The sequence below is a fragment of the Camelina sativa genome, chromosome 11, assembly GCF_000633955.1.
Source record: "Camelina sativa cultivar DH55 chromosome 11, Cs, whole genome shotgun sequence".
NCBI lineage: Eukaryota > Viridiplantae > Streptophyta > Magnoliopsida > Brassicales > Brassicaceae > Camelina > Camelina sativa.
The window spans coordinates 23,562,635-23,589,972 of record NC_025695.1 but is presented as its reverse complement, the minus strand read 5'-3'; the positions used below and the strand labels follow the sequence as shown (position 1 = coordinate 23,589,972).

Genomic DNA, 27,338 nt, shown 5'->3' with positions numbered 1-27,338 from the left:
TTTTGGTGACATTGGTTCTTGTTTAATGGATGTACTATCGTCAACTTGCTTTACAAGTTGTGGGCGTTTGGTGGACTTTGAGTCTACTGGATCATCTTTGCTTTGGGCTTTGGGCTTACAGAATTTGGCTTGTGCATTTGGATTTCTAACAGCACAAGATATGGGGTAGCCATCTGAAGTTTCTTTCACCTGAACTAACCATGACTAAAACACAACATGTAATTTTTTGTCAATTCACATACCTCAATAGTCAAACATATGATAATACACTTCCCTAGTTTCTCAAATAGTTTAGCTTTGTTATGTTTTAATAACATAAAAGTAGATGTTTAAAATTATAAGATGTCAATGGAAAATTTAAAAGGAAGAAGTAGTAAATAGCAACCAAAAACATTTAAAATGCCACCAAATCGACTAGAACATCATTTTAAGTATCAATATCTGGTACGGAAATGTTTGAACAACTCTAGAGGAAAATTATAGAAAATTCATCAAGCAATAGACTTAAACTTCTTATTTTGTAATTCTACACTCAGCTACCCATTACGCTGCGAATGAAAACCCTTTTTTTTAATCAACCAATTTAACTTAAACACTAATTTAAAGAGAACTGTCGGTCGAGGATCTTACCTCATCTTTCTCTCCAACCACACCATCTTCACCTGTTGTAGATTCGGCGGCCTGAGTTTGAGGTTTGCCTTTCTTTATGAAATCAACATCCGCTTCTAGATTTGTAACCTTCTTTTCTAAACTTTTAAACTGTTCACTTAGCAAGACCACTTGACCGCCCAAATGAGAGTCCATGGTGTCAAATTTATTGGACAATGACGCTAACATATTCACCACGCTTTCAACACCAGCTACATCCAACGACACATGCACTCCACCAACTGACTTCGTCCTTTCAGCATATTCATCCCTTTTGCCTTTCTTGTCCGAACCACCAATTCCAAGCGACTTCTTCTTCGATTTGTTAAGCATTGCTGGATTTCCTATATTGTCTTCGCTTTCCACCTCCGCATCCAACTCCACGGCTTTCCTCTTTCCTGGCTTCCTCTCAACAACAGAACCATCCCAAGCTCGCTCATCAACACAGGCATTCATAATATCACCCAACAAATTGTCCAACAATTTAAAAACACCATAACCTTCGGTCTCATCAGGCCAGAATGGAAACAATTCTGCTTCAGGTTTGACAACTAAATGATGAATTTGGAGCTACAAAACACCAGAAATTGTAATCAAGTCAGTTATATTATTAACATCATACAACAGAACTCGATAAATACACTTGTATCTGCTTTAACAAACCTTCTTTTTCTTCCTCTCTGAGAATAAGAAGTCACCTATACTTTCCCTGGTACGACATGCATCCCAACTAAGCAGGAGGACATCATCACCTTGGTTTTTATTCCCGTATTCTTTGCCTAGTTCTCTAATACTCTCAAAAGCCCAAATCAACAGAACATGTGCACATCCATGAACCACATACGACGTGTTCTCATAGGACACGATTTTTATGGAGACTATTAGTCTCTTGAAACTTACTCGACCCCAAGGAAACCTCTCAAATGCTTCCGTATTGAAAACACGTTTAGCATATTCCAAAGGGATCCTACTAGATCGCGAAATCCCTAAAATACCGACATGCAACACAAACAAAAGCCCAATCATTTTCCTTTTCGGCTCACCCCATGTCCTACATTCCCTCAATACGTAAGTCAACTTTTTCCAGTTTGGTCCCACCCTAGAATCAACCTCATCTCGCCCCACAACTCTCTGTGATCAACATCCACTCTGTCTTCCTCATCAATTTTGTCACAGTTGAGGCCGGTGATATCACTAAACTCATGTAAGGAGAACCTAATTGGATTACCTTCTATTAGCGACCACATCTCATATCTCCTATGTATTGCTAATTGTTGAGTTAAGAAATGATGCACAATCTTGGAACCCCATACATATCGACTATCAGCGAGCTTCAAAATCCCTCTGACGTGCGAATTATCACGAATGTTGTTATAGACATCATCCCCAATGCAATCTCTCAACAGCCCAAAACTGTTTAATGTGCAATTAATGTGCATGCTCCTCTTCTGTAAAGGAGATTTTCACTGAGGATATAGTCTCGGAAGATACCTTAAGGTCTTTTCAGTACTACTAGATGCCATGTCCTCCCTGCAAATGACATTTTCAAAATCCATCAGACTCTATGCGACAAACATATCACATTATACAAAATCTTACTACACAATATCTTCTCTCAAAACTTAACTCTATCATTTCATCACAAATGATCTCTTCCTATACAATCTCTACCACAACTACATAATAGCCTCTGTAACTCTACCAATATACACATACCTTCATTGCCAATCCCCGCCAAATTCAAATCCAGTTACATTTTACAGATTTTTTTCACACTAGTTGCTACCAACCCAAATGTATCTTCACCCACACTAACTACCGCCACCAATTCCTATCAACCATCTCTAATTACCAGTTATTTTTCCTCCACCAATTCCTATCAACCATTTCAAAATTAAAGAAAGGGTTTCATTGTGTTACTAACTAACTTTCTGGGAGACTCGAAATTAAACTACACCCCTTAACCCAATCTTTCTACTCATCGTCGTCGTCACTATAACCTACTTTTCTCGGCCACCGCTAAATCTACCCAACCCACCTTCACCAAACTAAAATTTATAATACACAACTGTACTATCAACACATCCGAAGCTGTCACGGTGTTTATATAACTATACGTTTCACTCAGAACTTACCTTTACTGGATTCTCGCCGACGCCTAGCTTCGTTCTTCCGAAAATTTTCAAAATTTGCTTCTCTTCCTCTATATTAAAACCCCCTCACGAGAAAAATAACATTTATCCCAACTCCAACTCACCAGATCTCCTCACCCTCGCAGAGCCTTAACAAAGATTTTTCTTTTATGGTAATTCTGGAAAAGTTTTAGGTCGAAATCTCTCTTTAACTATCGGGTTTAACAATATGTAATGGTACTTCTGTAATTAATAGTTTAACCTAATGCTTTAACGTTTTTTTCAAATTTTTATGTGTTGTTTGAGTAAAAGTTGTTGTTTGAGTAAAAATCGAACTTATAAGTGATGTTTGAGTAAATTTATGAAATGTTTTAACGTAAGAAAACATATGCATTGCTTTCTCTTTAAAGTGAAGGTAACATTTGAAAATAATATTATACAATTTGGTATCTTTAGAAGAGAATATATGCCATTTGACAAATAAAGATCGACATAAACTTTTGCTTTTAGTTTTACACCTCTCTTTTGCTATCCCCCTTTTACTTTGTTGCTTTAGTCGTAATCTTTGTTTCGGACCGGATATGCATTCCTTAAGACTTCCTTTTCTTATCTCTTTTTCATTTAAAATAATTATTATCACAAGTATTATGTAACAACAATCCAAACAAAAATAATTAAAATATGCTGAAAAAAGTAGAAAAAGAAATAAAGTTTTGACAGAATCCAAAGCGATATACATCTCATCTGATTTTTTATGCTTCTTTGAGATCCACGCTCTTGCGAATCCTCAGAACTTTGACATTTATTTACCTGAAAAAATTTAAATTTTATATACACATATTATTAATTAAAACTTTGAATATCCTAATAATAAAGGTTACTATACTACTCCTCGATTCACCTAATTTTATGATGCACGTGCAAGCATCTTAAATAATATAACATGACTCATGACAGACCTTTATCATAAAACCCATGCATGTATAATTTGAATATGTTTTTGTGTGTGTTTTTCGTATCTTTTGTGATTTAAATCGGGTAAAACTAGAAATTATGTAAGAAAAATAATTTTACCTCCGCCACGACTGCAAACACCTCTGAGGAAAAGAAGGAAGATAATTAGAAGAACAACTGCAGCTAGTAGTCCTATGATGATCGCAAACGTCCTTTCACCTCCGTAGTTTGCTTTATCTATGTAATCAACAACAGTTTAGCATTGCAAAAAAATAAGGATCTTGCTTCATTTAAATATTAGTGCAAATTGCCCACAAAAAAAAAATAAAAATATATATATAAAAATATATATATATATATATATTAGTGCAAATCTTTATTTTCAGTAAGTTTTATAATATTCAAAACAAATTCTAAAGCAATATAGATAACTCAAGTTTTTTTTAGAGAGAGTAAACAAATTTATACATTAGAGACTTGCCTTACTAATAATAGTAAACTAATAGTAGTAACTAGTAAGTAAAGAAAACTTACAATTATGAGACTTGGCATAGTGTTGTGCCCCATCAGTTGAATATCTTGCGTAACACTTAGCCAAGAACATGTCTCCGAAGACGGACGTGCCACAATCATTCTTTAGCCGTCCGATGGCCGTTCCTAAACAGTCTTGGCACTCCGATACAGATAGATCTCCTACACACTGTCCCATACCTTGAACATCACCGGACCCTCCCGCTCGAAAATAGCCTCCACCATTGACTAGCTCCGTGAGAACGGCGTCTCTCCGGCCGATCCCATCAGTGTTGTAACCCTCAGAGGGTCCACACTTCTTGAGGACAACGGTCTTGTCTTCTTGGCCAAGGAAGCTGATATTATCGTACTTGATGTAGCAGCCGGCTAGCTGGAGTGCTCCACCGCAGGTGAAAGGACAAAGAGGGCCAACTTGAGAGACGGCACGTGCCACACACGTAGCGCAGTCGGGCATGGAGAGGTCACCGCGGCATTGGAAGAGGCCACGGGCTGTGTCCGAGGAGGAAGAGCCCATGATGGTGAAGTTGTTGTAGGATGAGTATGTGGCTGAGTTGACTAGAGAAGTGAGAAGAGAGTTGAGGTTTGACTCATAAGCAGAGGACGGAGAGAATTTTTGCTGGGAGCAGCCGCCGTAGACGAATGTGTCTGTGGCGGAGGTTGCGGTGGAAAATGAAGGAGCCGTTGCGGCAATGAGAAAGAAGAAGGAGAGAGTTTTGATGATGGTTCTTGCCATTGGCATTGATGGTAAAAGAGAGAAAGACATTAGCAATGAAAATGGATACTTATTTATACATGTTAACTGATTAAGGTTTACTTAAAGGTAATGTGGAATGATGAAATGGTAACGTGAATTCGTATGATTTAACTACTCACATCATATATCAAGTACAATGGTAACTAATCAGTAATCACATAATTATGAGAAGAATGAGTTATTTTTATAGTATTCATTTCAATATTGATTATGTTTATGCGATTCAATAAATCNAAAGAGATTGAAGGAGCCGTTGCGGCAAGGAGAAAGAAGAAGGAGAGAGTTTTGATGATGTTTCTTGCCATTGGCATTGATGGTAAAAGAGAGAAAGACATTAGCAATGAAAATGGATACTTATTTATACATGTTAACTGATTAAGGTTTACTTAAAGGTAAACTGCATGTGGAATGATAAAATGGTAACGTGAATTCGTATGATTTAACTACTCACAATATATATATTAAATATATATAATGGTAACTAATCAGTAATCGCAGAAGAATGAAGTTATTTTTATAGTATTCATTTCCATATTGATTATGTTTATGCGATTCAATAAACTAGGGCTGGGCAAAATAACCGATAACCAAATAACCGACCGAAACCGAACCGAAAAAAACCAAACCGAATCGAACCGAAATTCTTCAAATACCCGAATGGTTAGTAAAAATCTATATCCAAACTAACTGAAACCGAACCGAACCGAACCGACAATTAAATGGTTAACCGAAATATCCGAAAACCTAGAAGATATCAAATATTATATACTTAATATTATGCAAAACTATAAAATAAACTTAAAATATAAATTATTTCTAGATTCAAAACAATTAAATATTTTAAATAATCAATATATGTAAATGTTATTATTTTGAATTTACAAAGTTAAATACTATTTTGTAAAATTGAATCCATATTTTTCCCTTTTTTGTATTTTTGTTATTGTATATTTGGTTAATTTTGGTTATATTCGGTTAGTTTTGGTTATATTTGGTTTATTTGGTTAATGTTAATATAATTTATGTTAGTTATGGTTATTTATTTAAATAACCAAACCGAAACCGAACCGAAAGAAACCGAACCGAACCGAACCGAAATTTCAAAAATATCCAAATGGTTACTATATTACTATATCCAAAATAACCGAAACCGAATACAACCGAACCGAAACCGAATGGTTAACCGAATGCCCAGGCCTACAATAAACCATCATTGTTATTGATCAAAATTGTTTTAAATTTTTATCATATATATTTTCAAAATTTAGCAATCAATATTTAGTGTTTTACTTAATTATTTCTTAATCTGCAATAAGTTAGCTTATCAAATTATTGAGAAACGTTTGAGGGTGTGATCGCAAAGTAAGCTAATTAGTGATGGGTAATAATTAGAAGGTGTAAATTAATTGTAAAATTTAAATATATTTTCAATAACATGTGGATGGGTTCACTAAAGAAGTTCTAAGCTTTTCATAAAGCAGGCAGCCATGCAAGAAAAGGTTTTCTAATTCTTAAAATTTATAATAATATTAGGCATATAGAAAATAATTTATTTTAAAATGCAGTAGTTATCATGATTATGTGCTTATAAGCGTTATACATATATCTAAAATATAACTTTATAGGTCGCAGTACCGTAGTGCGGACCCAAATTAATTTAGAATATATGTATACATTAATCTTAAGTATTTACTATTTACTTTTTTATTTTACTTAATGTTGTGAACTCTTTACATAAAATATCGATATCAGACTATTCAACACTTCCCATAGATTACTCCAAATTTAGACTCAACTAAATATCGACTTAAGTGTTAGATTATTATTTGTTGTGTAAATATGTAATTTTAAGTTGTGATTAAACTTTTATTTGTAAATGATTATTTCTTTTTACTTTATATTTTTTAGTTGTAGTTAACTTATAATTTTTGACGGGAAAAAAACAAATTAACTCTTATTTTCAAGATGTAGTGAAGTACTAATGTCAACGGCCCATTTTTTCTTTTTCTTTTTTAAAGAAGTTGTAATGTAAACAAGATAACTGAAAAATTCACAACTTCAAAAAAGTAAATAGTAAATAGAGACTTTAACAACAATCTTCACATTTTCAATAATATTATTATTATTTTTTTTTGTGAAAAACATTTTCAATAATATTATGTTGGTCTTTCTTCCATAACAAAAAAGTGTTAAATTGAAAAGAAAAAAGGAAATAGTATTTATTTTATCTTTCATAACTAAAGAATGTCAAATTGTAAAGCTGAATATTCTTTTTTCTTTTTTCTTTTTTTCTACAAATAATTCTCGAAGGGAGGGTAGGTGGGTGATCTCCGTGAGAGCTTTAAGGTTCATATTTTTCTGGTTAAATTTAATTTAATTTTTCTTAAGTTAAAATTGTAAAGAAAGAAGAAACCTCCAATGCAAATGCCAATCACTTAACCTCGCGAATGACAGAGTTGTGGGATTGTCTTTTACAGCTTGATTTGTTTGATGTGCGCTATTAAGGTCCTCTTTTCACCTGATTTGTCCGGCTGGAAACACAAATCAAAGGGAAATGTGTTTGTCGGCTCTCAGTGCAAAACAGAAAACATTCAAAAGAGAGCTAAAAACACTTTCGAAAGAGAATTTTTCAGATATACAAAATAGAGTGAGAAAGACTAACTTACTGCTACAAACTGTGCAGGTACAAGCTATATCCAATCCGTCGCCAGCTCTGTTCCAAGAAGAGAAAGACCTCCACACCAAATGGAATTTCCTCAGAAGGGTGGAAGAAGCGTATTTCCGACAATGATCTCGCATTAACTGGCTTAAAGAGGGAGATTTAAACACGGCTTACTTTCATCGCATTACCAGGATCCACAATGCATTCAACGCCATCAGATCCTTCTCTAGCTCTTCGGGAGCTATTATTGATGATCCAGTTGAAATGAGTCGACTGGCTGTTAGTCATTTTGAATCTCTACTTGGTTCTGTTGTTATGCTACCCATCTCCGTTGGTCATGCACGGATACAAAGCATTATAACTTACCGATGTTCCCCTGAACTAAAACTCACAATGGTAAAACAGCCTACCATTGAGGAAATCACAAAGGTAATGTTTAAGCTAAATGCAAATAAGGCACCAGGGCCTGATGGTTTTACCTCTGCCTTCTACAAATCCGCTTGGGGGATCCTTGGTTCAGATGTCACCACAAGCATTCAAAAGTTTTTCTACACATCCTTCTTGCCTTCAGCGACTAATGCAACAACACTTGCTTTGATCCCGAAATTCCCCGGAGCCTCTCTCATCTCAGATTTTTGACCAATCTCCTGTCTTAATACTCTATGTAAAGTCATCTCCAAGCTTCTGGTAGCAAGAATCAAACCTGCCCTCCCAGCTTTGGTCCAGCGGAATCAAACTGCATTTATCAAAGGAAGACTATTAGTTGAAAATACCTTGCTTGCTGTGGAACTTGTAAATGGTTATCATCGAGAGAAAGAACCCAAACGGATAACAATAAAGGTTGCCATCACAAAAGCATTTGATACTATCCGATGGGAATTTATCTTTAGCTGTCTAAGGGGAATAGAAGTACATGAACTCTATATTCAATGGCTTCGGGCATGTATATGCACTCCCTCCTTCTCATTTGGCTTCAATGGGCGCGTGCATGGGTACTTTAAAAGTAGAAGAGGGCTCAGGCAGGGTGATCCACTATCGCCTTACCTCTTCGTTCTTGCACTAAATTGTCTTTCTGCCATGTTAGATAAAGCTGCAGAAGAAGGAAAAATAAAGTATCATTACAGGTGTCGTGATTTAAAGCTCACTCACTTATGCTTTGCAGACGACTTGTTGATATTTGTAGATGGATCATTAGCCTCGGTTCAAAGGGTCCTTACCATTTTGAAGGATTTTGAAGCTGTCTCTGGTCTGGCTGTCAGTCTCCCTAAGACTAGTTTCTTCTCTTCCGGGCTTTCTCAACCTGAAATTGACCAGATCAAACTTGAAACAGGGGTTAGCCATGGACAACTACCGATCCGTTATCTAGGCATACCTCTCTGCACTAAAAAGCTTACCTTGCTCGACTGTGCTCCTCTGATTCAGAAAGTAAAAAGTAGCTTAAATGCCTGGTCCACGAAATCTCTCTCATTTGCGGGAAGGTTACAACTCCTAAACATTGTGATTGCTGGACTGACGAACTTCTGGTGCTCAGCTTTCCTCTTGCCAAAGAAGTGTATTGACACATTGAACTCTCTAACTGGTGCTTTCCTGTGGAAAGGAACTACAAAGGGTCATCACTAGGCCCGAGTGGCTTGGGAAACTATCACAAATGCGAAATCAGAGGGAAGACTAGGTATTCGTGACTTGCGGAAATGGAATACAGCATGTATGATAAAACTTATCTGGCTCTTATTCTTCAGGGCAGGCTCGGTGTGGGTTGTGTGGTTCAAGTCGGCTGTTCTCTCTGGGGATCCTAGTAACTTTTGGACCCAGAAGCCAAGTAACAAGTTCTCCTGGTTAACGAACAAACTTTTAAAGCTTTGGGAAGAGGTATTCCATTGGATAAAGATTAAGGTTGGCAATGGAAGAAGTTGTAGGTTTTGGAGCGATCACTGGTGTAGTCTAGGACGGCTGTCAACCTACCTGCACAATGAAGGAACTTTGGGCATCCCGCTAAGATCAACCATCGCAGACCTCTGGCGTCATGGCACATGGAGGGTACCACCTGCACGATCCGAAAAACAGGTCAATCTTCATATTGAGCTAACTACCTTACAACTAGAAGACGAAGAGGATAAGTACATCTGGTGGATTAATGACCAACTGCGAGATGGTCGAACTACTGGTAAATCTACACTGCCCTAAAAGAAACTCTACCTAAGGTGGCATGGTATAGGATCGTTTGGTTCACTAAAGGCATACCAAAGCATAGATTCCTCACCTGGTTATTTGTGTTGAATAGATGTCCAACTAGGGATAGACTTCGATCTTGGGGTTTACAGGTAGATCCGTCTTGTCTGCTATGCAGATCGACTGAGGAAAGTCGTGATCACCTTTTCTTTGACTGTCCATTCAGCTGGAGCATCTAGAACCTCATCGCCAACCGCTGCTCCTTCTCCATGTCCGTTCTTGGTCTGACTGCCTTCAGCAACTCACCAGCTTCCAAGGTTCTAGAGTTGTCAAGATACTCCTTCTCACGGTTTGGCAAGCTACGATCTACAACATATGGACGGAAATGAACCATCGTCTTCATCGGAACAGCTTCAAGTCCGCCGACCTTATTGTTAAACAGATCGACTCTCTTGTGCGAAACAGAGCACTCAGCTACCGTCACTCTAACTCCATCCTATCCTCCGACATGCTACAACTCTGGTTTGAAGGATCTTGTTAAAAGAAAAGACAAACCCTAATTGCCCCTGGATTCTCCTCTTGTTAAAAAAAAGGATCTCGTGTTTTTTCATCCCAATCATTGATGACAGCGTGGAGTGGTTCGCCGTTTCATTGGTTATGATTCAACTCTTTGGTTCAAGATTGGTTCTATTCTAACTAAGGGGTTTTTAGTTTGGTTTAATATTTATTTTAATATTTATCTTATTGGGTTTCGGCTCTGTAAAATATTTGGTTCCATGCCTTTAAATTTGAATGATTTAAAAAAAAAAAAAAAAAAACCTTTTTCGAACGAAGACACATTTCTCCAACTGTACCATCGCACTCATCGAGTTTTCCATTTCTTCTTTTTAGGATATTCATTGCTTGCTCTCGAAGGAACACCCGTACCACTTCATTTAACATTTCTTTATTTTCAAAAGATAGGAGAGTTTTCGTACTATAGTTAACATATGATAATATTATCATCATAACTAAACATTTCAGGCATACTCATAAAATTTGTTGATTTATTGTTTGTTTGTATTGATGTTGGTGAAATCCAAAGTTGTAGATAGAAGATATTCAATTTTGGTAACATTAAATGTATTTCAAATTTGTCATTCAGAATCACTATTGTAATACTTCCTCTGTCTCACAAAGATTGATGTTTAGAATCTTTTATATATTTTAAGAAAACAATAATTATTGAATTTAAATATATTCTTTTTTTTTACTAAAGAGATATTATTTAATTTTAAACTAATAACAGTTCAAAATTTTAAATCTTTTCAATGATTATTTCTTGAAGTTTACAAAACATCAATCTTTGTGGGACAAAAAAATATCCCAAAACATCAATCTTTGTGGGAAAGAGGGAGTATAAGTTTGAGTTTGTTATATTTCCTCAATTTCAAAATATAAGATGTTTTGAATGGAAGCATGCAGATTAATAAATAACCATTTTAAAAAAGTTCAACTAATCATAAACAAGACTGCATAGTAAAAATTATTAAACTAATCTAAAAATAGCATAGAAAATTGAAAACATCTTATATTATGAAACAAAAAATATTCTCTAAAACATCCTATATTATAAAACAGAGGAAGTATTATTTTCTCAAAAATCTATACTAGTATTTTTGTAGAGTCTTTTAAGAAAAAAAATTTATATATTTTTTAACAACACCAATATAAAAAAATATTGAATCAAATTGATTTAATTAAAATTGTAAATTTTTGTGCGGTATACTGTGGATTATATACTAAATCACTATAATTAACAAAATAGTACATTAACAAAATTAAAATAAAAATTTGTCAATGATAATATAGTTAATGATTTATTTTTCATGTTCAAGAAAACCCTCTACACTTTGTGTGTCTCGTTTTCAATATTTTTGTTGTTGTTTACATTATTCATTTATATTTATGTTTTTTTGTTTTTAGGAATATTATTTTTATAGGTTGTGAAATACTTCGGAGATTTAGAGGAGAAAAGTCTTCGGAAGGTCTAGGAAATACATTCTTTGAGATAATGCTTTGCGCAACTTCGTTTTGATGTGAAACCGATGCAAGAAAATCTGACTTCGTTTTAATAGTAAATGTCTGACTTTGGCTCATTTTTGGGTATGCACCAAGTAGATCCGGTTAGACGATATCAAACTTGGTTGATGATGAGAATCGATCATAGTCAAAGGTTATTTTCTAACAAAATGATATATGTGAGGCGTGCTAGTCCAACAACGCCCCGGGTGGCATTATGCCTGTTTATTTCGTCCGACGATTACCAAAAAATAACGAGTAATGCATGGACTGATCGGTTTTTATCCGATTCAAATATTTTTTTACTCCAAACTAACTTTTAGGATTTTCTTTTATTATTTATGTTAGAGGTTTGACTTCTTGAGATTAAACGCTGGGAGACTAGTTTAACTTTATCTTAGTGATTTGATTTCAAAAACTGAATAGAAGTATAGAACGTTGCCTGAGTTAACTTTATTGTAGTGATTTTATTTTAAGAACGTTACATTATCTTATTCCTGTTTCATTATCGTATTTATAATTTCATGAATCCCTACAAATTTTCTATGCCCAATGCTTTTATCTTATTGATTTACGTCGCTTTCATTTCTGTTTAATTTGAGTAAAAACAACAAAAATCTCTTTTATGGTCTTAACTCTATTTGAGTCTAACAAATTTGTAGTGTAATTTTTGGTATTTTTTGGATTTGATCCTAAAGTATTACATAGTCATGTCTTTTGACTCTGGTAGTGTACACATTAATTTTTAATTGTTCTTTAATCAAAATTCATTCAAAAATATAACCTCAGACAATTAACAATTAAATTAAATGAGACGTTAAATGTTTTGAAAAAAATATCCAATTCTTCAAAAACGAAATGTAAAATAAAAACAATTTCCACAAATGATCGACATCTCTACTCTCTCTTTCTCATTATCTAATAATATAGATCCGGAATCTTTTTATCGTTCCAAATATCATTCCGATGTTATCAGAATTACTACCAAACTAGGTTTTATCCCATGGTGTACCACAAGTCTTTTATTTTGTTGATATATATATTGTTAACGGTTATAGCTAAAGTTTTGTAGAAACTCTTGATTCGCAAGTTGAGAATATACATTTTACGATTTGTTAGTTAGGATTTAGGAATGAATAATCTGGCATATTCTTATTATGATTCTCAATTGATATTATTGGATTAATAGTGTACATTTAAAGCTAATAAGATCTTACCAAATATGTAATCGTTTATTAAACGCAAATTAGATATTTCCTAAGATGTATTCATCTTGAATTAGTTGCTATATTATAGAGATGTGAATTAATGTGATTAAGAGGATGTGGTTACATAATTTGGGTTATCAATTCTTTTTGTCAAACTCAGTCCTAAAAATTCGGCATGCAAATTAGATCTTTCCTAAGATACAATGGGCATTAATTGACATTAATTGGATGTAAATAAGTATGCTATGGGTTAAAAACCGGCCCAAAATATTCGGCAATCTTTAGGAGGATCCAGATAATTGAATCGGTTATAATTTTAGTTAAAAATCCGACCCGAAGTTGCCAAAAAGTGATGGCACCCTATTGTACTCCAAAATATATTCCAAAATGTATTCCAAGCTCTATATGTGGATATACTTGTTTGGTTACAAATATCCTAAGATAATTTTTAATACATATTCGTTTATAAAAATTCAAATCACATTATATACTGAAAAAAATCTAAAATTTTATTAACTTTATGTATTAAATAGTAATTAAAATAATTAAATATAAGATTAAATAAAAATGAAAGGAGAATTATATTTTAACCTAACATATTGATTTAAATTAGATAGATATATTTTAGGAAATTAATATTATCAAATAAAGAAATGATTGTGTTTGGTTGTAAGGATTGTAGAGAATTTAGTTGAGACTTGTTTGGATACAAAGATAAGAGAGGATAACACAAAAATGTACTTCAAAAATGTTAACATAGATGCAGAGATTAACATAAAAAAAATATTACCTAAAAGAAGAGCTTCATATATATCACAATGCACGGTAGTATTAGTTTATGTATCAAAATCTTTACTAATAAAAAGTAGAAGCTAAAAGCTCCTAAAGGCATCCAGATAGGATTTAAAACCTCCAATTGTGATTAGACATGTCACTAATTAACATTTTTTAAAATCTCCAGAATTTATACACTTTTCAAGATTAAAAAAATATTAAAAAACCACCAATAGTAATTAGCCACCTCACTAATTAACAATTTTAAAGGCGTCCACCTAAGCTTTAAAACAACCAATAGTGATTAGCCACCTCACTAATTAGCATTTTTAAAAATCTTCAGAATTTATATATTATTTAGATTTTTAAAGAAAAAGAAAAAATAAAAAAACCACCAATAGTGATTAGCCACGATTTATGGATTATAGAAATATCTATATAATAAAATATTTGTAAATTTCTCCTGAATTTATATATTATTTATATTTTTAAAGAAAAAGAAGAATTTAAAAAACCACCAATAGTGATTAGTCACCTCACTAATTAACAATTTTAAAAAATTTCCATAATTTTTATATTATTTAGATTTTTAAAGAAAAAGAAAAAGTAAAATCTATGGAAATAAAATCTATATAATAAAATATTTGTAAATTTATGGTTGAAAAAGTTTAATCTATACTAAATAAAAGTAGGAGCTATAAGCTCCTAAGGCTGTCCACATAAGATTTTAAACAACCTATCGGGATTTGACATGTCACTCATTATAGAAATATCTATATAATAAATATTTGTAAATTTCTCCTGAATTTATATATTATTTGGATTTTTAAAGACAAAGAAGAATTTAAAAAACCACCAATAGTGATTAGCCACCTTACTAATTAACAATTTTAAAAAAATTTCCATAATTTTTATATTATTTAGATTTTTAAAGAAAAAGAAAAAGTAAAATCTATGGAAATAAAATCTATATAATAAAATATTTATAAATATTTGGTTGAAAAAGTTTAATCTATACTAAATAAAAGTAGGAGCTATAAGCTCCTAAGGCTGTCCACATAAGATTTTAAACAACCTATCGGGATTTGACATGTCACTCATTAACATTTTTTTTATATTTTCAGAATTTTCTATATTAAAAATTATTTTAAACAATCTATCAGGATTTGACATGTTATTCATTAACATTTTTTTAAATTTCTGGAATTTTCTACATTAAAAATTTTTAGAAAAAGGAAAATTTTAAATTTATGAAAATAAAAGAACTTTGTACAACGTCCCACATCGGGTAGAAAATTTTTAGACAATGGTTCAGAACCCGTATAAATAAGATTAATATGCTTCCAACAACGAATGCGTAGGAAAGCTTGATTTATTAGGCGTCCAAGTTTAAAAGTTTTATTTGGTTTGATCCGGTTTTTTATTTGATCAAACTAAAACTTTAAAAAGTTTCAAAAACAATTATAATATTTAAAATTTTTAAAAGTTAAATATTATAAATATTGAAACTTTTCTAAAGGTTCAAATATTATATTTCAAAACCTTTTAGAAGTTTAAAATATTATAAATATTGAAACTTCTAAAAGTCTTAGCTTTTAAAAGGTTTCAAAATATTATAACTTTTAAATTCTTAGCTTTAAAAGGTTTTTTAAAAGTTTAAATTTATTCGGTTTGATCCAGTTTTTTATTTGATCAAACTAAAACTTTAAAAAGTTTCAAAAAAAAAATAATATTTAAATTTTTTAAAAGTTAAATATTATAAATATTGAAACTTTTTAAAAGGTTCAAATATTATATTTCGAAACCTTTTAGAAGTTTAAAATATTATAAATATTGAAACTTCTAAAAGTCTTAGCTTTTAAAAGGTTTCAAAATATTATAACTTTAAAATTCTTAGCTTTTAAAAGGTTTTTTAAAAATTATAATTTATAAATTTTAAAAGTTTAAAATATTATAAATATTGAAACCTTTAACCGATAAGAATTAGATATTTCACTAATTAATTACTATGCACAAATCATCTGAATATTACTATGCACAAATCATCTGAATATCATCTGAATGTTTTAGATGAATATTATATTTGATGTAATATAATAATTTTGTATTTGATAGTGATCTGTGTATGACTTTACAGATGATTTGATATTCTTGCAGTAAATTTTTTATTTTTAAGTCTAAGAAAGATTGACGTCGCAAGATCATTTGATGTTGTTTGAGTTTAAAGAAGAAGAATCGACGAAAAGTTGTTTTAACTATACATGTGTTCATATACAGTAAATAATATGAAGAATAAGAAACATTGAATAAAAAACACGAAAACATAGGTGGTAGCGATCAATTAAATATGAAAAATGTGATAAATTCATGATTATAAAATTGTTTCGTTTTCCTGGTGGTCAAAAAAATAGTTTAGGATATGTGAGGTCACCAGTTTGATCCGCTTCGCCTGGACGTCGAGTTAAATTCATGATTTTTTTATCAGATTTGATTTTATAACACAACTGATTTTTATATTTTTTTAAATGGTGTATCTGAAATTTAATTTTTTCCTTAATACTAATTTAAACTTTTTTATAAGATAATATTTCATTACCGTCATCAATCATATATAATTTTCATCGAAATATATCAAATAAACCCACTCATAGCATGGGTTCAAAACCTAGTATTACCTAAAAGAAGAGCTTCGTATAATCGTTTGATCAGTTTCTAATTGACATATACACATCAAAAAGTCTTTATCTTTACACTATTTTTTTTATCAACGAATTTACACTATTTCTATAAAAAAAATGTTTCCAGCTTTGAATAGGTTTATTAACTAGTATTGGAATTCATAAGCACGCATATTCTTAGCTCTCCATTATCAGATTATATCGCATGATCTTACTCATTTCCGATACTAATTGATTAATGTAAGAATATGCAAGGGCTAGTATATACTAACTATAATTATTAGATTAGCGACACATATTCTAATGGTAATATTGCACTTTAGCACACTTTTTGTCTACAATACACTTTCTTAGATTGAATTGTCAAAAACACCCTTTTACTAAACCACCTCTTTCCCAACCAATTCTTTTTATGCACACAATAATATGCTCAATAAAAAAACAAAAGTATCATCCTAACCACATCTTTTCTTCAACAAACCTCACAATATCTTTTTTCTTTTCTTTTATTTACAGCAATATCTTCTTATTTTTCTTTTCTTTTATAATTTCTTAATTTTCAGATCCATCATCTTCATCACTCTCTTTCTCTCTCTCCAATGAACATCTTCACCACAAAAAAAAATGGGGAAACTCTAGATACTCAGTTCATCTCCCTCCCTCCATGATATCATTCTCACACATGCTGTTTTACCTTCTTCTTCATATCTCTAATTTATTTTCATACTCTAGATACAAAGCTTTGACTTGGATAAATGCCAAATTATGATGAAATCTATTTTTTAATCTTAATAAAACATTCAATCCAAATATTAAAAAAAATATTTTACTACGAAATAAAAGGAGAAATAAGGAAAAACCATATATCTCCAATTCATCTTCTATTGTTATAGTTCTCACTTGCTTCGTTCTCTCCACAAGGACTTTTAAAAAAGGTAACATATGGGAATTGGTTGTTGATGGTACAAAGAAACTAAACATATGGTCACTGTTTCGTGAACATCATGTGGTCAATTTACATGTAAACTAACCATATGATCAATGTCTCGTGGATAACCCTTAAGAAAAACAACATATGGGAATTGGTTGTTGATGACACAAAGAAAATAACCATATGATCATTGTCTCGTGGACATCATGTGGTTAATTGACATCTAAACTAACCATATGACCATTGTCTCGTGGACAACCCTTTAAAAAAACAACATATGAGAATTGATTGTTGATGCCACAAAGAAACTAACCATATGGTCACTGTTTTATGGACATCACGTGGTCCATTTACATGTAAACAAACCATATGGTCATTATTTTGTGGACATCATTGGTTTTGAAGATTAAGGGGAGACGAATTAGACATGAACAAAATCCAGAAAACTAAATCGAAATCCAGAACAAAATACAGAAAACGAATTGAACTCACATTATATAAGCAAAGCTTCTAGATCTTCTTTCATGAAGATTGTATAAAAAAAAACATGAGTGCAATTTCCTTTTCGTTGACAAAAAAATAGAGAAATACCAGCAACAATAAACCTAAATCAGATATGAAGAGATCTAATTTCAAGTTGGACATGAACAAATAGAAAGAAAAATAAAAATAATTGATGGAGAGGAAGAAGATGAGGAAGAGAGAGAGATGGAATTGGCAAAAAAGTGGAAAAACATGTTTGAGGCTAAAATGGTCTAAAAATAATGTGAACAATGGAAAAATTGACAAAAAGTGCCTAGTGGTCAAAAAGTGTGTTAAATGAACAAAGTTTCCCACAAAGTGTGTCTCCATGTAAATCTCCATATTATAATTAGCTACAGATGACATGATATCACACATTTCTAATACTCCCTCTGTATCATAATAGTTGATTTTTTAGGATTAGCACCAAGATTAAGAAAAATAATAAATATTATATTATTATTAATTACTTTTGTTTTATATTTCTTTTAATACTCATTTACTTATATTTTTCTCACACTTGTCATTCAAATGCATGCATATATTTGATTATTTATTATAAAAGTAAAAACATTAATTAGTTGTTTGATTTTAAGAATAAAAATACATTAAATAGACTAAAGAAATCATCCTGTGATACATGAAAAAATCCTAAAACATCAACCTTTATGATACAGAGGGAGTACTAATGAAGTGAAATGGTACCAATGAATTTGAGTTCGTGCGCCTCACCAATGAAGCTGGCTCTCTTTTTCTTTACACTGGACACGATTTTGGTGGAAAACATTTTGCAATGCTGCACTATTAAAATCGTTCTGTAAAATAAATGCTAATTAGTTAGTTATAAACATAAAGTCCATTTACCTGAGCAATAAGTTCTTAATTAGAAATTTTTAAAGGTGAAAGTTGGAATCGAAGAATTGTTCCAAACCAAAACGAGTTGGACGACATAAATTTTACCAATGTCGAAAAAAATCATTTAAAAACTGGTTTTACTCATGATTTAGCTTGTAAATAAGCCTAAAGGAGTTGTTAGTTGTTACCACATGGTATATATATGAAACAGTATTTGTTGATGATAGTAAACCCCAACTTGAACTTCCACCCCTTGAGATACTTCCTCTGTTTTTTTTTACTTGTTACTCTAAGAGGAATTCGATTAACACTTGATATACAACATTTTTGACATTACCATTTGTTGATTGCTGAGGCGATTCTTCCACTTCCTTAACATTTGAATCCACTTTATGCACCATCAATACATCAGAAACGGAATGTAGAACCTGTAAAACTGAGGCACTCTCCAACGGTTCGATTAAGGGATCTGAATTCTTCACCGTTTCCACGAACGTGTCAGGATTCTTCACGACTTTCTGGATTTGATGAACTTCTTCTATATCATCGGAAGCTGGATCATTGTCACGTTCCATCATGACGATCCGAAATCTCTTGTGATTTATCTGTTGATGACCAGGAGTGTCTTGTTCTTCACAAAAGATGCATAAACGTTTTTTCATTATGTCATACACCTCCTCAAATGAATACTTTAGGGGAATCATGCTTGTGTGAGGAAGATTTTGGTCCGAAGAGCTCGAATGCACTGATACCAATGAAACAGTATTTGTTGATGATAGTAAACCCCAATCCATGAACTCACCGAGAATTCGAGGAAAGGGAGATCTCAGCCTAGCAAGTGATTACGAAGGAAGAAGAATCACTTGTAAGGGATTGAGAATCAATAGATTGTTAACAAAGAGATTTAGGGATTTTGAGAAATTGTTTATTTGATTGATTAGATTTGTAAATTGTGGTTAAGGCCATACCCCATACATATAGAAGCCAGAAAGATGAAATAAGTAAACCATAAATCATAATTAACTAAACCAGAAATCAGATAGCCTAAACCAGGTTATTAACCGGTTTATCCTGTAACAATATATCAAACAACATTGAAATTATTTTCCTAGGAAACACATGATACTTGAATACAAAGACTTCTCCCTACCTACAAAGACAATTCAATAAACTATGAGATTTGTTTTTTTTTTTATGTTAGATTATATGTTTTAGGGTTTTGGATGCTATATGTTCTAGAATATTAAAATTACGGTTACTAATTTCTTTTAGAATTATTTTAACTTTTAAATATGTTTTTTGGATATTACAAATAAAATGTTACTTGACCAAATGTACATCCAAATTAATAATAGGGAGATATAAGTTTCATATATGTTATATTATATTTCTATATATATATATATTAATGATTATATATGTTATTGTTTTTATTGAGTTATTTTGGATTATATATATATATATATATACATATATACTCCTTTCGACAAGAATCACAAGATATTTTTATTATGTTTTATATGATATTTTTATTTTCTAATAATTCTGTTCATGTGAAACAAAGATTTAAAATTTTATGAAGTTAGTAATGTGAATATAATAGTTTTGAAAATGATCTAATGTTTTTAAATTATTGATGGCTAAAAATTAATGGTGTTATTTCTTAAATTTGTCTATTCGAGCAAGGATTCTCCACATTTTATTACATTCAGTCACCAATTTTTTCTTTTTCTAGTTTGTGTTGATGAAAAAGCTTATGTTACCTTTTTTTTTATCAACCATTGGGCCACAACATGCCGGCCCATTAGCCTAATCCATATATTCGTAGGAAACGGGACTCGATCTCTAGTGTGATGGTGTCTTGTGCATTAAGAACTTACCTTTGACCACTACACTTAGATCACTTCACATCTTATCTAATTCTTATACTTATTACTTCACTCAAAGTTTGGTCCGACTGACGGAAGTTTAGCGTCCCTTTTATCAAATTAATTTGGCTTCTTTTCTTATATTTTAGCTCAATGCGCCATTTTAATTTAAACTTGTACTTTTTCATTCTTCTTTCTTAGATTTTCCTTTTTTTTTTTTGCTATGATTTTGTTGCTCGTGGTTGTTGAGTAAATTACCAAATCCCAAGCCTTTCTATGATCCATTAGTTCATAACTAAACTGTATGAATTAAAAATAATTTTCTTGATTATTCTCTACTGATTTGTCAGAGACCATCATACAAGGTCCAGAGCAAGGACCTAGGCTTTAGAACCTGATGTTAAATGGGGATTCAGGTATGAGTTTCGACTTGACAAAGGATTATGTTTACATTTTTCTGAAGTCAGCTGCTGAAAGTTAGTGAGGAATTGGATGAAAAATATACACCAAACAGTCTTTGAATTCTAAAACCAAACCAAATTATCAAAATGGTTTTATCTATAAGAGTAAATAGTAGAAGTGTATAAGTCTAGGGATCTCCTTGTAAATACTTTAACACTAGGCTCCATCTCTATGTATATATATGGATGTAGCTACTCTGTTTTCATATATACAATCATACATTCCTTATATGGTATCAGAGCTTCGATAAACCCTAAAAAAAATTTTGATTTCCGTCGCTCTCCGCCACCACCACGACAACCTCTGGTAACAACTCTCCTTTGTCTGGTGAGGTCATCTTCACCAACACAACCACGCTGTTCAACGTCAACACTGCTAACGTTACCAAGCTCAATGACACGAACTACCTTATGTGGAGTCTGCAGATCCATGCCTTGATTGACGGCTATGAGCTTTCTGGTTATCTCGATGGATCTCTCCCCCTCCTCCACCCACCATCATTGTAAATGCCACAACAAAACCAAATCCTGATTTCACGTTTTGGAAACGTCAAGACCGTCTTCTATACAGTGCTCTCTTGGGTGCAATGTCGACCTCCGTTCAGCCGTTGGTTTCTCGTGCTACCACTGCTGCTGAAGCATGGGAAACACTCGCTGCAATAACCGAAGTTCATGAACGACTCCGTAATCGAGAAGTCACACTCCAAACTGCAATCACAACTACGCCATTCCCAGTCTCTGCAAATGTTGCTCAATACCATCGTCGTAGCGACTACAACAACAACAACAACTACACCTATCGCAATCACAACCGCTCTTCCCGCTCCAACAGCAACAACAACAACTGGCAAGGCAACAACAACAACAACAACTGGCAAGCCAACAAAAACAACAACAATAACAACCGCTCATTCAGGCTGTATCTAGGCAAATGTCAAATCTGTCACACACAGAGACACAGTGCTCGCCGCTGTCCGCAGCTCCACTCGATTCAAGCCTCCGCTCCACCACGTTACAACACCTCATTTACTCCATGGCAGCCACGCGCAAACATGGTGGCTACTACATCGCCTCCGGCCATTTCAGATAGTGGTGCAACTCACCACATCACATCTGATCTCAACAACCTCGCTATTCACCAGCCATACAATGGTGGCGATGATCTCACCATCGCCTATGGCTCGACCATGCCAATCACTCACACGGGTTTAGCGCTTCTTCCCACTCAAACTCGCACTTTGAAACTAGACAAAATTCTTTATGTTCCTAATATACACAAAAATTTAATATTTGTCTATCGTCTATGCAATGCTAATCAAGTCTTTGTGGAATTTTATCCTGCCTTATTTCAGGTGAAGGATCTTTGTACGGGGTCCCATTACTCCAAGGTCGGACTGCTAATGAGTTGTATCAATGGCCTATGACGAGTCCCAATGTTGTTGCAATGATGTCTGCTGCTGGTCCACGCCCAAGCCTTCTCTCTTGGCACTACTGTCTTGGCCATCCAACCTCTACTATTTTACATGCTATTGTTTCCTCATTTTCTCTCCCTCTTGATTCCTCATCCCACAAAAACTTATCTTGCTCAAAGTGTTTCATTAATAAAAGTCACAAACTTCCTTTTACTCACTCTACAATTCTCTCTACTCGCCCTCTTGAATATGTTTACTCTGATGTTTAGACTTCTCCCATTCTCTCTCACCAAAACTACAAATATTACCTTATTGTTGTTGACCATTTCACCCGCTATACATGGTTCTACCCTCTTAAACGGAAGTCCGACGTGAAAAAAAAAATTATTGCCTACAAGGCTCTTGTTGAGAATCGGTTTCAAACACGTCTTGGCACTTTGTTCACGGATAATGGGGGTGAGTTCATCGCTCTACGGCGCTTTCTCTCAACATATGGTGTCTCACATCTCACTTCTCCACCCTATACTCCTGAACACAACGGTGTGTCGGAACGGAAGCATCACCACATTGTCGAAACTGGTTTGATGCTTATGTCCACCGCGTCGGTTCCTAAAAGATATTGGCCATATGCTTTTGCAACTGCTGTCTTCCTCTTCAATCGGATGCCAACTCCAGTTCTGTCCATGCAGTCTCCGTTCCAGAAGCTCTGTCAAACATCACCAAACTACGCAAAACGTCGGGTTTTTGGCTGCCTCTGTTTCCCTTGGCTACGACCATACGCACACCACAAACTTGATGATCGGTCTCAACGTTGTGTCTTCCTTGGCTACTCGATGATGCAAAGTGCCTATTATTTCCTCCATGTTCCCACCGGTCGAGTGTATACCTCTCGCCATGTCCAATTCATCGAAGATGTCTTCCCTTTTCGTGATCTTCCAAAACTGCCGGCTACAACAGATTCCGTCTCACCGGCTCCGGTCCCGCACTCACCGGTTCTAGTCCAACTACCTCTGGTTGCTCCATCACCAGCACCTCCACCTCTGGTTGCTTCATCTCACATATCACCGTCGATCATGTCCGGTGGATAACACAACAAATGGGCCTCTCACCACTTCTCAGGCCCAACAGCAACAAACACAAACCCACCACCCTACGACCAACCCAGCACAGCCCACGAACAACGTTGTGTCTCCGTCTTCGCCAACAGCTTCTCCGCCTCCGAGTTTGGGACCCCTGGACTCGAACCTTTGCCACTCCACCTCGAAATCATCTCAGGTATTGTCTTCTAAGTCTTCTTCTTCTTCTTCTCCCTCTCCTACGGAGCCTACTGCTCCACAAGAAAATGAGATGAGACCCACATCTCAGCCACTCCCTAAGTTTAATGAGCCTACTACTCCACCTCAAAATGAGTTGCGTCCCACAACTCAGCCACGACCACAAACTAACATCGTTCCGCACCGAGCCCGTCCAATTCAACCACAGAACCAAACAACGACTATTGAACCACCACAAAATAACCACAATATGCAAACCCGTGCCAAAAACAGAATCACCAAACCAAACACCAAACTTTCTCTTCATGTTGTCGCTTCTCCTATCTCCCTAAAGGAACCTACAACCATTGCACAGGCCTTGAAAGATCCGAACTGGAGTCCTGCTTGCTCCAAGGAATATGATGCTTTGACTATCAACCATACTTGGGATCTTGTTCCACCTAATGCTCACCAAAACATTGTTGGCTGTAAGTGGGTTTTCACAACTAAATTTCACGCCAATGGTGTTCTCGATCGTTACAAGTCACGCTTGGTTGCAAAGGGCTTTCATCAACAATATGGTAAGGACTATGCAGAGACCTTCAGCCTGGTAATCAAATCTACCACCATTCGTCTTGTTCTTGATGTTGCTGTTAAGAAGTCCCGGCCACTCAAACAACTTGATGTCAACAATGCTTTTCTCCAAGGTGATCTCACTGAAGAAGTATACATGTCCCAACCACCTGGTTTTGTTGACAAGGACAGACCTCACCATGTTTGTCGTCTCCGCAAGCCTATCTATGGCTTAAAGCAAGCGCCTCGTGCGTGGTGCATGGCATTGAAGCAACACTTACTGGACGCAGGTTTCACCAACTCACTTGCCATGCATCTTTGTTTATTCACGGCTCTGGCTCCACTATCACTTATGTTCTGGTCTATGTCGATGACATAATTGTCACTGGCAATAACCACTCCGTTATCGCATCGGTTCTTACTTTCTTCTCACAACGATTCTCCATCAAAGACCCAACCGATCTGCATTATTTCCTTGGTATTGAGGTTTCACGGACATCCACTGGTCTTCATCTCATGCAGCGCAAGTATATCATGGATCTTATACACAAGAATAATATGCACAATGCCAAACCGGTGTCCACCCCTTTGTCGGCCTCACCGAAACTAACTATGGCGACGGGTACTCCTCTTGATGATGCTTCACAATACCGCTCTGTTGTTGGAAGTCTCCAATATTTATCCTTTACACGTCTGATATATTCTATGCCGTCAATCGCCTCTCTCAATTCATGCATCGTCCAACAACAGATCATTGGCAAGCGGTGAAACGGGTTCTTGGTTATCTTGTTGGCACACCTACACATGGTATCTATCTTCACGCTAATTCTCCTATCTTTCTCCATGGTTACTCAGATGCAGATTGGGCAGGTGATACAGATGATTATGTTTCCACCAATGGGTATCTTATCTACAATGGCCGCAATCCAATCTCTTGGTCTTCGAAGAAGCAAAAAGGTGTGGCTCGTTCCTCCACCACGGCTGAGTATCGGGCGGTCGCCAACACAGCTGCTGAGGTTTGTTGGTTGTCTTCTCTCCTTACTGAACTGCGCATACGTCTTCCGCAACCCCCGGTGATTTACTGTGATAACATTGGTGCCACCTACTTATGTGCAAATCCAGTCTTCCATTCACGAATGAAGCATATCGCTATCGATTATCACTTTGTTCGCGACCAGATACAAACAAACAAGCTTCGTGTCTCTCACGTTTCTACTCATAATGAGCTGGCTGACAGTCTCACCAAACCACTCTCAAGAACAAACTTCCAACGTGCGTGTCTCAATATTGGCGTCAACAAGCTTCCTTCATCTTAAGGGGGTGTATAAGAGTAAATAGTAGAAGTGTATAAGTCTAGGGATCTCCTTATAAATACTTTAACCCTAGGTTCCCTCTCTATGTATATATATGGCTGTAGCTACTCTGTTTTAATATATACAATCATACATTCCTTATATTATCTTCCAAACTTGAAAATGAAAGACCAAATTAGTTACTTCATGGAATTCTTAGCTTCCCAAAGGGACCGGCAATATATGGATGAACGTTGCCAATACTCATTCCTTTTGCCCTATTTATTATACTTCTATGCGCCTCATGAATGCAAAACAATGAGATACCTGAGAATTTGAGCGAATAACGACCATGTCAAGTCCTTTGAATCTTCCAAGTTCCAACCAGTCTATAAATACTTGAAGCCTCGAGAACTTTTACATTGAAGCTCTTCTCTTTCTTTGCTTACGCAATCTATCTTTATCTCTCAGATTTAGGAGTCCTGATAACACCTAGGTGGTCTTCAACGAATTTGTTGTTGATACGAGTTACAACTCACCTATTTTACTAATACATCAGTCCTTTTTTCGATAACAAATTCACTCTCCATCACCAAAAGAATATGTAAGAAAAAAATCTAGCAATTTAATTTTCTGATGTTGTGTTATCAAATTTAAGGTATTCTCAATTTTTTTTTTTTTTTTGGTAAGCACAAAACAGAACAAAGAGTAAAAATATTAGTTTCCTGTTTGGATTAAGTCCAGTCTTTAGGATTCAGTTTCGGGCATAATTAACGCAACCACTTCCAAACTCTTTCCTTAAACCCTAAGAGAACGAAACAGATCCAAAACTTTTTCAAGAAAAAACTTCAGATTCTACCCTACAATGGCAGATTTTGCAGCAAATCTGTCCATCAAAGCCAGAGAGATTCTCTCGACTCCAAGCCATAAAGGCTTAGTGACGCTCGTTGATCAACTCTTCACGCCTAGAGAATCCGAAGACTACTTAAAAGCTCGTATTCTCTACGACTTCTGCGTCTCTAATTTCGCAGACTGCTTAACCCTAAAGCTTCTCAAGATCTATAGATTCTCTTCTGACGACCTCGTCAGAATCCGATCGATCTCGCACCTCTCTGAAACTCTCACGGAGTTAAGAAACCGCAACAACTTCGAGATCTCTGGCCTCGCTCTCGACGAGATCAAACCGCTTCTGATTTCTTGCTTGACGGTGCAAAACCCTAGAAAGGTTGATACTGACTACTTGAGAGTCATTGTTTCTTTCGTAGCTTATAACGTTATGGTCTCTCGTAATGAACGATGGGAAGAGCTTAGTGATTATATACTCTTGCTTGTGAATCAATATCCGATTAGGGCGTTTAGTTACTTCGTAGATTTGCCATCGCTTTACGTTGGATTCATTCACAGGTTCTTCCAGAGGTTACGTGAGGAAGTGTACAAGGTTTTGCTTCGTCCTGAGAAAGATAGAGATGTATATTGGATTTTGGCTTTGAAAGCTGCTGTTAAAATGGGGATCAGATTATAGATTCCGACAAGAGATTCGATTTGACAAGAGATATACTTCACAATGTTCTGAAATCTGCTAGTGATGTTGTGTGGATGG

General features: G+C 34.6%; 3 protein-coding genes across 4 annotated transcripts; 2 read left to right on the top strand and 1 right to left on the bottom strand.

Annotated features, from left to right (window-relative positions):
* Positions 3,363 to 5,468, bottom strand: LOC104724123 (cysteine-rich repeat secretory protein 60-like). Of its 2 annotated transcripts, XM_019232602.1 has the most exons (4): positions 5,254 to 5,468; positions 4,269 to 4,927; positions 3,855 to 3,971; positions 3,363 to 3,590 (listed from the first exon to the last, which is right to left on the bottom strand). In XM_019232602.1, the coding sequence occupies exons 1-4, from the start codon at positions 5,352 to 5,354 to the stop codon at positions 3,583 to 3,585; spliced, it is 885 nt and encodes a 294-aa protein (XP_019088147.1). In that variant the 5' UTR covers positions 5,355 to 5,468; the 3' UTR covers positions 3,363 to 3,582. The 2 variants fall into 2 exon arrangements, with proteins under 2 accessions (XP_019088147.1, XP_010440876.1); XM_010442574.1 differs by lacking the exon at positions 5,254 to 5,468 and having other exon boundaries at positions 4,269 to 5,139.
* LOC104728256 lies at positions 8,595 to 9,301 on the top strand. Its single transcript, XM_010447266.1, has 2 exons — positions 8,595 to 8,673; positions 8,766 to 9,301. Exons 1-2 carry the CDS (start codon positions 8,595 to 8,597, stop codon positions 9,299 to 9,301), a joined length of 615 nt encoding a protein of 204 aa, XP_010445568.1.
* Positions 21,796 to 24,825, top strand: LOC104728255. Its single transcript, XM_010447265.1, has 5 exons — positions 21,796 to 22,055; positions 22,125 to 22,414; positions 22,561 to 22,739; positions 22,890 to 23,663; positions 23,740 to 24,825. Exons 1-5 carry the CDS (start codon positions 21,796 to 21,798, stop codon positions 24,823 to 24,825), a joined length of 2,589 nt encoding a protein of 862 aa, XP_010445567.1.

What these genes read in the sequence shown, in the direction of transcription:
- LOC104724123 (XM_019232602.1), bottom strand. Translation starts at nt 5,354, where the DNA reads ATGTCTTTCTCTCTTTTACCATCAATGCCAATGGCAAGAAACATCATC. An exon ending in CTATGCCAAGTCTCATAATT is followed by an intron (nt 3,972 to 4,268) that starts GTAAGTTTTCTT and finishes TTGATTACATAG; the next exon opens with ATAAAGCAAACTACGGAGGT.
- LOC104728256 (XM_010447266.1), top strand. Translation starts at nt 8,595, where the DNA reads ATGAACTCTATATTCAATGGCTTCGGGCATGTATATGCACTCCCTCCT. An exon ending in TTCAATGGGCGCGTGCATGG is followed by an intron (nt 8,674 to 8,765) that starts GTACTTTAAAAG and finishes CTGCCATGTTAG; the next exon opens with ATAAAGCTGCAGAAGAAGGA.
- LOC104728255 (XM_010447265.1), top strand. Translation starts at nt 21,796, where the DNA reads ATGTCGACCTCCGTTCAGCCGTTGGTTTCTCGTGCTACCACTGCTGCT. An exon ending in CTACTATTTTACATGCTATT is followed by an intron (nt 22,740 to 22,889) that starts GTTTCCTCATTT and finishes TCTGATGTTTAG; the next exon opens with ACTTCTCCCATTCTCTCTCA. An exon ending in CACCAGCACCTCCACCTCTG is followed by an intron (nt 23,664 to 23,739) that starts GTTGCTTCATCT and finishes ACCACTTCTCAG; the next exon opens with GCCCAACAGCAACAAACACA.